The sequence below is a fragment of the Eleginops maclovinus genome, chromosome 1, assembly GCF_036324505.1.
Source record: "Eleginops maclovinus isolate JMC-PN-2008 ecotype Puerto Natales chromosome 1, JC_Emac_rtc_rv5, whole genome shotgun sequence".
Classification (NCBI taxonomy): domain Eukaryota; kingdom Metazoa; phylum Chordata; class Actinopteri; order Perciformes; family Eleginopidae; genus Eleginops; species Eleginops maclovinus.
Window position 1 is genome coordinate 28,215,234 of NC_086349.1, and position 10,377 is coordinate 28,225,610.

The 10,377-nt window shown below is 46.8% G+C and overlaps 1 protein-coding gene across 1 annotated transcript; it reads left to right on the forward strand.

The window, feature by feature from the left end:
* agmat (agmatinase (putative)) lies at positions 1-8,252 on the forward strand. The gene is made up of 7 exons (XM_063880164.1): positions 1-351; positions 1,481-1,683; positions 1,847-1,895; positions 4,706-4,901; positions 5,489-5,668; positions 6,046-6,130; positions 6,211-8,252. The coding sequence occupies exons 1-7, from the start codon at positions 62-64 to the stop codon at positions 6,282-6,284; spliced, it is 1,077 nt and encodes a 358-aa protein (XP_063736234.1). The 5' UTR covers positions 1-61; the 3' UTR covers positions 6,285-8,252.
* Positions 8,253-10,377: the final 2,125 nt, after the last annotated feature.

Sequence of the window (10,377 nt, forward strand, 5' to 3'; positions counted from 1 at the left end):
GCACCTGAAGTACCCTCAGCAATAACCGCTACTCTGACAGACAGCTGGTTCAGATCTCGGCATGTGGTCTCTGTGCAGGACCTTTAGTAGATCTGTTGTCTCTGCGGGGGGGCTCTTCTCCCTGCAGACCCGGACCTTCCCGACCCCCCTCTGCAGGTCGCAGATCCACCCCCCGGTCAGGAGCAGCTCCGGGACACGCTTCAATGTTCCCCCCAGTGCAGAGTTTGTGGCCCGGGTCTCGGGGATCCCCACCATGAACAAGCTGCCCCACCAGGAGACCGCGGAGGGCCTGGATGCTGCCTTCATCGGGGTCCCCATCGATACCGGGACATCCAACAGACCCGGGGCCAGGTTACTGTTCAACCTTTATACAGATTACGGGTTACACTACTGTGCTGCGTTCAGGGTCTCCGCAACTGTTACTTTTCTGTGCTGCGTTCAGAGTCTGCACAGCTTTATTTGATGTGCTGCGTTCAGGGTCTGCGCAACTGTTACTTTTCTGTGCTGCGTTCAGAGTCTGCACAACTTTACTTTTCTGCGCTGCGTTCAGAGTCTGCACAGCTTTATTTGATGTGCTGCGTTCAGTGTCTGCGCAACTGTTACTTTTCTGTGCTGCGTTCACGGTCTGCACAGCTTTAGTTTTCTGCGCTGCTTTCAGAGTCTGCACAATTTTACTTTTCTGTGCTGCGTTCAGAGTCTGCGCAACTGTTACTTTTCTGTGCTGCGTTCAGGGTCTGCACAGCTTTATTTGATGTGCTGCGTTCAGGGTCTGCACAACTTTACTTTTCTGTGCTGCGTTCAGAGTCTGCACCACCGTTATTATACTGGGCTGCGTTCAGAGTCTGCACCACCGTTATTATACTGGGCTGCGTTCAGGGTCTTTACAATTTTAGTGTACTGTGCTGCGTCAGGGTCTGCAGCAGAGGTGCAAGAAGTACTCAGTTCCATGTAAAAGTCCGGCATTACAAATTGTACAAGTACGGAATATTAGCATCAACGTTAAGTACCAAAAGTATTCCTTTTGCAGAACGGCACACATCAGCACCAGGTATTTAAAAGGATCGATGCATTATTGTGTTCATCACTTCAATGTTGCAAAAAGGGATGTTTATTTGGGTGTTTGATAAACTCCTAACTTAACCCATGATACAATAAATAATGTGTCAGTAGATTTATATTGTGTATTAATAGTCTTTGCAAAGTAACCACCAACTGAATCTGTAAAATACATGTAGTGGAGTCAAAAGTATGAGGTAGTAATGAAACGGGGGGGACATTGAAAATGAAAAATACTCTAGTAAAGTACAAGTACCTCAATGTGTACTCTGGAACAGTACTAGACTTTGCACCTCTGGTCGGCAGAACCTTTACTGAATATATGATGTGCTGCGTTCAGGGTCTGCACCATGCTTACATTACTGAGAGACCTGTAGACAGAGGGAATGGTATTTATTAAGGGCCCCTGACTCTCCCCCTGCAGGTTCGGGCCCCGGCAGATCCGTGTGGAGTCAGCGATGCTGCGCAGCTTCAACAGCGGAACCAGAGCGGCTCCGTACGAGTCGCTGGTGGTGGCCGACATCGGAGACGTGAACGTGAACTTGTACGACCTGAAGGACACGTGCACACGCATCAGAGAGGCCTACAGGAAGGTCCTGTCTGCAGGATGCATCCCCCTCACCATGGGTGAGGATTACTATCTCATATATCCCTGTGTTCCTGAACGCAGCACCTCCCTCGTCCGATGGGATCCCCCCATGTGATTTTGGATGTCAGAAAATAATCTCAGAGTGCGGTATTATTGGGTCCATGCCGGGTCAGGGGTCTCTAACACTGGTTGTTCCTGCAGGTGGAGATCACACCATTGCTTACCCCATCCTGCAGGCTGTGGCTGAGAGGTAAGTTCCGCTCACGATGCTGATCCGGCTGGACTGTTGTTCATGTTTTCTGAACCAAAGGTTAGGACAGGGCTTTTCTTCAGGGCTGCTACTAACAATCTATCTGAAGTCCTGGGAGCAAAAACTGTCCAAAAGAAAACCAGGGTTTTCACTTTTCAAAGAAGTCTCAAAGATAAGAGAAGCCTCAGATTTGAGAATCAGGACCCGATGGGATGTTTGCAGACTGGTTAATGAAGCAGCAGAAACGGCTGCTGGTTGATCCCCTCACCTCTGACTCTGCTTCACTTTATTACGCGGTCCAAAGATCTTCATGGTCAGCCTTCAATGCGCTGTTGCACAACAAAATGCACGCTGTAAGCTGTTGATGCTTCACAGGGACATCACATGTTAACTCTGCCCAGAGGATCATCGGGGTCTCACTCCCTACACTACAGAACTGCTACAGCACCCGCCTCACCCGCAAAGCACTCAGCATTGCGGGAGACCCCACCCACCCCTCCAACAGCCTCTTCAGCCTCCCGCCTTCAGGGAGAAGCTGTACCGCAGCCTCCGCTCGAGCTCCACCAGGCTGAGGAACAGCTTCTTCCACCAGGCGGTCAGGATGCTGAACTCTCTCCCTCCCTCCCTCTCTCCTCTCACTCTCTCCCTCCTTCCCTCCCTCTCTCTCTCTCTATCCTCCGTCCCTCCCTCAATCCTCTGTCTCTCTCTCCTCCCTCCCTCCCTACCTCTCTCCGTCCCTCCCTCTCTCTCCCCCTCTCTCATCTCCCTCTACCCCCGCTCCCATCTCTCCCCTGACCTCTCCGCCTTTGACTTCAGGAGAGAGGACAGAGTCCCACACACTGAGATCTGGCTGCTCATCTCACAGACCAGCCTGGTTGTTGGGTCTATAGTGTGAGAGAAAGCTTTAGAAGAATTCCTCAAAGATATTTAGAAATACGTTTATATTTCAGAGGCTTCAACCTGAGATACAGTGGGGCAAAAAAGTATTTAGTCAGCCACCAATTGAGCAAGTTCTCCCATTTAAAAAGATGAGAGGCCTGTAATTTTATCATAGGTACACTCAACTATGAGAGACAGAATGAGGGAAACAATCCAGGAAATCACGTTGTAGGATCTTTAATGAATTCATTGTAAATTCCTCGGTAAAATAAGTATTGGGTCACCTACAAACAAGCAAGATTTCTGGCTCTCACAGACCTGTAACTTCTTCTTTAAGAGGCTCCTCTGTCCTCCACTGGTTACCTGTATTAATGGCACCTTTTTGAACTCGTTATCAGTATAAAAGACACCTGTCCACAACCTCAAGCAGTCATACTCCAAACTCCACTATGGCCAAGACCAAAGAGCTGTCAAAGGAGACCAGAGACAAAATTGTAGACCTGCACCAGGCTGGGAAAACTGAATCTGCAATAGGTAAGCAGCTTGGTGTGAAGAAATCAACTGTGGGAGCAATTATTAGAAAATGGAAGACATACAAGACCACTGCTAATCTCCCTCGATCTGGGGCTCCACGCAAGATCTCACCCCGTGGGGTCAACATGATCACAAGAACGGTGAGCAAAAATCCCAGAACCACACGGGGGGACCTAGTGAATGACCTGCAGAGAGCTGGGACCAAAGTAACAGAGGCTACCATCAGTAACACACTACGCCGCCAGGGACTTAAATCCTGCAGTTCCAGACGTGTCCCCCTGCTTAAGCCAGTACATGTCCAGGCCCGTCTGAAGTTTGCTAGAGGGCATTTGGATGATCCAGAAGAGGATTGGGAGAATGTCATATGGTCAGATGAAACCAAAATAGAACTTTTTGGTAAAAACTCAACTCGTGGTGTTTGGAGGAGAAAGAATGCAGAGTTGCCTCCAAAGAACACCATACCTACTGTGAAGCATGGGGGTGGAGACATCATGCTTTGGGGCTGTTCTTCTGCAAAGGGACCAGGACGACTGATCCGTGGAAAGGAAAGAATGAATGGGGCCATGTATCGTGAGATTTTGAGTGAAAACCTCCTTCCATCAGCAAGGGCACTGAAGATGAAGCGTGGCTGGGTCTTTCAGCATGACAATGATCCCAAACACACCGCCAGGGCAACGAAGGAGTGGCTTCGTAAGAAGCATTTCAAGGTCCTGGAGTGGCCTAGCCAGTCTCCAGATCTCAACCCCATAGAAAATCTTTGGAGGGAGTTGAAAGTCCGTGTTGCCCAGCGACAGCCCCAAAACATCACTGCTTTAGAGGAGATCTGCATGGAGGAATGGGCCAAAATACCAGCAACAGTGTGGAAACCTTGTGAAGACTTACAGAAAACGTTTGACCTCTGTCATTGCCAACAAAGGGTATATAACAAAGTATTGAGATGAACTTTTGTTATTGACCAAATACTTATTTTCCACAATCATTTGAAATAAATTCATTAAAATCCTACAATGTGATTTCCTGGATTGTTTCCCCCATTCTGTCTCTCATAGTTAAGTGTACCTATGATAAAAATTACAGGCCTCATCTTTTGAAATGGGAGAACTTGCACAATTGGTGGCTGACTAAATACTTTTTTGCCCCACTGTACTTTCTGCTTCATTATATTGTTGGGGTTTTTATCAATGTATGAGCAGAACTTCCCCCCAAAATTGGAAACTGTTCAAAATTAAGTGAGACATTTTCTGAAAATGTAGAAAATGTGCAACAAAAAAAACTGAAAATGATTCAAAGAAATATTTGAGAAAAGAGAGAAAAAAATAAAGTAGAATAAATATCTAAAAATGCGTTCAATATTTTATTATATCTTCTAATATCTTGTAATACTCTCTGGCTCTGAGGCATGGTCCAGTGGGTCTGGTTCATGTGGACGCTCACGCTGACACCAGTGATGTGGTCCTGGGGGAGCGGATCGGACACGGGACCCCCTTCAGACGCTGTGTGGAAGAGGGGCTGCTGGACTGCAGCCGGGTGGTGCAGATCGGCCTGCGGGGGTCGGGCTACTCCGCTGACTCCTACGCCTGGAGCCGCGCTCAGGTACCGCTGATAGTAAACTCTAGCTGATACAGGTACCAGCTACTTCCTGTAACACCGGGGACTGACTACCTGCTGGTTAAAGGAGGTACTGACTACATGCTGGTTTAGGTACTGACTACCTGCTGGTTAAAGGAGGTACTGACTACATGCTGGTTTAGGTACTGACTACATGCTGGTTTAGGTACTGACTACCTGCTGGTTTAGGTACTGACTACCTGCTGGTTTAGGTACTGACTACCTGCTGGTTAAAGGAGGTACTGACTACATGCTGGTTTAGGTACTGACTACATGCTGGTTTAGGTACTGACTACCTGCTGATTAAAGGAGGTACTGACTACCTGCTGGTTAAAGGAGGTACTGACTACCTGCTGGTTAAAGGAGGTACTGACTACATGCTGGTTTAGGTACTGACTACCTGCTGGTTAAAGGAGGTACTGACTACCTGCTGGTTAAAGGAGGTACTCACTACATTCTGGATTCACTGCTACAAGTACCTCTGATAACATATGCTTCCTAATTTAGGTACTGTGTGTGTGTGTGTGTGTGTGTGTGTGTGTGTGTGTGTGTGTGTGTGTGTGTGTGTGCAGGGTTTCCGTGTGGTGCAGGTGGAGGAGTGCTGGTTCAGGTCTCTGGCTCCTCTGATGGAGGAGGTGAGGGCTCAGATGGCGGGGGGTCCAGTGTACCTGAGCTTTGATATCGATGCTCTGGACCCTGGCTTCGCTCCGGGCACCGGGACCCCTGAGATCGCAGGCCTCACCCCCATTCAGGTATACTACACGACTGTTCAGTGCTGGATAACACGTTTACTCATGTACTGCCCCCTCTACTGTCTTTAGAATGGGGGGGGGCGCATCTGAGATTTTCAGAATAGAAGTCAAAAGCTTTTGATTTTCTGAAAAAATCTGAAGTTGGAGATTTAAAAAAAAGGGAGTTTCAAAATGTTGAGGAAAAAGTGAAACATTATTACATTTGAGTAAAGTTAGAATATTTAGATTTTGGAAACGGTGAGAATTTTAGGATATTTGGGAGGAATATCAAAATGTTCAGATTTGTAAAAAAACTGTGAATGTGATTTTCAGAATAAAGCGTGTAACTTTACCCCTGTCGGTCGCTCTAGTGTGGAGATGATTTATTTCTCTTTCAGGGAGTGGAGATCATTCGCGGCTGTCGGGGTTTGAACCTTGTGGGCTGTGACCTGGTGGAGGTGTCCCCCCCCTACGACACCAGCGGTACTACACACTCTACTCAATCCTTCATACAGATGTACAGATGTATTAAATCATTGAATGAATACATATTTCTCTCTCAGGAAACACGGCGCTGACCGGAGCTAACCTCCTGTTTGAGATGCTCTGCGTCCTCCCCAACGTCAAATATCTCTGACCATGTTCATCAACAGAAAGCCTACGAATATAAAGAGGATCACTCTGCGTCGATTACAGAGGATCCAGAAATAAACAGAATGTATTGATTACAACCAATCAGAGGAAAGAAGCTCTACTGAACATTCTGAGATCAAAGATATCCTTCAGTGCTTTAACTAAAATATACAGATGTGATGCAACAGATGTGATGCAACAGATGTGATGCAACAGATGTGATGTGATGCAGCAGATGTGATGTGATGCAGCAGATGTGATGCAACAGATGTGATGTGATGCAGCAGATGTGATGTGATGCAGCAGATGTGATGTGATGCAACAGATGTGATGCAGCAGATGTGATGCAGCTGATGTGATGCAGCTGATGTGATGCAGCAGATGTGATGCAACAGATGTGATGCAGCAGATGTGATGTGATGCAACAGATGTGATGTGATGCAGCTGATGTGATGCAACAGATGTGATGCAGCAGATGTGATGCAGCAGATGTGATGTGATGTAGCAGATGTGATGCAACAGATGTGATGCAGCAGATGTGATGTAGCAGATGTGATGCAACAGATGTGATGCAGCAGATGTGATGCAACAGATGTGATGCAACAGATGTGATGCAGCAGATGTGATGTGATGCAACAGATGTGATGTGATGCAGCAGATGTGATGCAGCAGATGTGATGTGATGCAGCAGATGTGATGTGATGCAACAGATGTGATGCAGCAGATGTGATGTAGCTAATGTGATGCAACAGATGTGATGCAGCTGATGTGATGTGATGCAGCTGATGTGATGCAGCAGATGTGATGTGATGCAACAGATGTGATGCAACAGATGTGATGCAGCAGATGTGATGCAGCAGATGTGATGCAACAGATGTGATGCAGCTGTTGTGATGCAGCTGATGTGATGTGATGCAGCAGATGTGATGTAGCTAATGTGATGCAACAGATGTGATGCAGCAGATGTGATGCAGCAGATGTGATTCAGCAGATGTGATGCAACAGATGTGATGCAACAGATGTGATGCAGCAGATGTGATGCAACAGATGTGATGCAGCAGATGTGATGTGATGCAACAGATGTGATGTGATGCAGCTGATGTGATGCAACAGATGTGATGCAACAGATGTGATGCAGCAGATGTGATGTGATGTAGCAGATGTGATGCAACAGATGTGATGCAGCAGATGTGATGTAGCTAATGTGATGCAACAGATGTGATGCAACAGATGGGATGCAGCAGATGTGATGTGATGCAGCAGATGTGATGTGATGCAACAGATGTGATGCAACAGATGTGATGCAGCAGATGTGATGTGATGCAGCTGATGTGATGCAGCTGATGTGATGCAGCTGATGTGATGCAACAGATGTGATGCAGCAGATGTGATGCGGCAGATGTGATGCAACAGATGTGATGCAGCAGATGTGATGCAGCAGATGTGATGTGATGCAACAGATGTGATGCAGCTGATGTGATGCAACAGATGTGATGCAACAGATGTGATGCAGCAGATGTGATGTGATGCAGCAGATGTGATGCAGCAGATGTGATGCAGCTGATGTGATGTGATGCAGCAGATGTGATGCAGCTGATGTGATGCAACAGATGTGATGCAGCAGATGTGATGTGATGCAGCAGATGTGATGCAACAGATGTGATGCAGCTGATGTGATGCAGCAGATGTGATGCAGCAGATGTGATGTGATGCAACAGATGTGATGCAGCAGATGTGATGTGATGCAGCTGATGTGATGCAGCTGATGTGATGCAACAGATGTGATGCAGCAGATGTGATGTGATGCAGCAGATGTGATGCAACAGATGTGATGCAGCTGATGTGATGCAACAGATGTGATGCAGCAGATGTGATGTGATGCAACAGATGTGATGCAGCAGATGTGATGTGATGCAGCAGATGTGATGTGATGCAACAGATGTGATGCAGCTGATGTGATGTGATGCAGCAGATGTGATGCAACAGATGTGATGCAGCAGATGTGATGTGATGCAGCAGATGTGATGCAGCAGATGTGATGTGATGCAGCAGATGTGATGCAGCAGATGTGATGTGATGCAACAGATGTGATGCAGCTGATGTGATGTGATGCAGCAGATGTGATGCAACAGATGTGATGCAGCAGATGTGATGTGATGCAGCTGATGTGATGCAACAGATGTGATGCAGCAGATGTGATGTGATGCAGCAGATGTGATGTGATGCAGCAGATGATATCTTAACGGAGTTGTTAGAGTTCGTATTAATAAAACTGATAACAAACCAAGCTCAGACTTCCTGTGTCGTCTCACTGCCCTCTTCATGTCAAACACGGTCACATGATAATCAACCAATCACAGAGAGGCTCTGGGCCCTTTCTCATTTCCCCTCCTCCATTCCCCTCCTCTCCTTGACTCCTTTCCTTGACTCCTCGACTCCTCTCCTTCACTCCTCTCCTCGACCTCTCTCCTTGACTCCTCTCCTTGACTCTTTTCCTTCACTCCTATCCTCGACCTTTCTCCTCGGCTGCTCTCTTCGAATCGTCTCCTCACCTCGCGTCTTAGTCCCACCCACGGGAGATGCGAGCGGAGGAGTCGAGGAAGGGAAGCGAGGATAGAGGAGACGAGGAGGAAGAAGTGGAAGCAGCAGGAGTGTAGAGGTTGGAACTCCTCTCCTCTGAGCGTCATTCTGAAAGGACGTCCATTAATGATGACAGGAGGCATCACATATCTATACTGTAATTCCTTCAGTGTGCTATAATGACACACTAACAGCTACAGAGGAGGACATTATATATGTATGATTCAGGATCAAACCAGTATCAGAGCAGGAAGGAAGGAAGTAGGAAGGGGGTCCAGCTGGCAGGAGGATGATTTGGATTTACAGATGAGATTAGATATTTCAGCGAGAGTGGGAAGTTCGAAGCTGGACAGTGGAGAGGAGTGGGGAGCAGATGGAGCTGAGTGAAGTGAAGTATATCTAGAGGAGGTCAATTCCTGGTGAATATTTTTGATTGAATACAGGTGGGATGCAAGACAGTCCAGTGGTTGCAGAATGGTGTTGACTGAAGAGAACAGGGTTCTGGTGTTTCCTTCACCTGACCTTAAGTTGGTATAGGATGCTGATCTAGCGGAGGAAAGAGCATCCTTATAGAGAAGTGGCTGTTGTACATGTCCCTATGAACTACGAGGCCAGATTTAGCTGGCGTAACTCAGGTGTAAACCAGGTTTTAAGAGGTGCATGTCTGTTTAAAAGGTTATGGAGTCCATCATTGTAATGGGAGACCAGTTCATCGGTGGTGGATAGGCAGTCTTCGCAGGGGAGGTAATTGATTCCATTAGAAAAAGCAGGCTGCTGATATTCTTAAAGGTCCCTGTGATGCTGCTCTTCAGCTCCATGTGTGTCGTTGCTCCACTCTGACATGTTTCAATGTTGAAACAGCGCTTTATTTTCCTCACACTGCCTGTGCATAAATGACCACTTTTCACTCCGTCTGAAAACGCTCTGAAGAGCCCATGCCCCCACCTTTGCAAAAGCGCACTCTGCTCTGATTGGTTAACCACTCAGAGATTTGTCAAATGTCCCCCCCCTGAAAAAAAACTGTGAAAAAATGGATTAAAGTTTCAGCATCACACGGTGATAGAATGGGTCGAATTTTTGGCAATATCAATAAGATGGAAAAATGCTGTCTTGGTAAAAGTCTTGATATGAGACTGGAATGTCAGACAGGAATCAAAAATCACTCCAAGGTTTTGGACAGTCGAGCTTTCAGAGATAATACAGTCATCAATATTGACACTCAGGTTCTCAAACTGATGCTCATATTTTGCAGGTCTAACAACTAATTGATTCATCTCAATTTAACAGCACAACGTTCATATCCATCCAATCTGTTATTTCTGATAGACATGCCTCTAAATGTAGGAGCTGGGAAAGGGCATTTGGCTTAACAGGTACATATAACTGCGTATCGTCAGCGTAGTAATGAAAATTAATACCATATTTGGAAATGATGTCACCAAGGGGAAGCATGTACTGTAGATAGCAAAAAGCATAGGGCCCAGTACAGATCCCCGGGGTACACCAAACTTTACTCT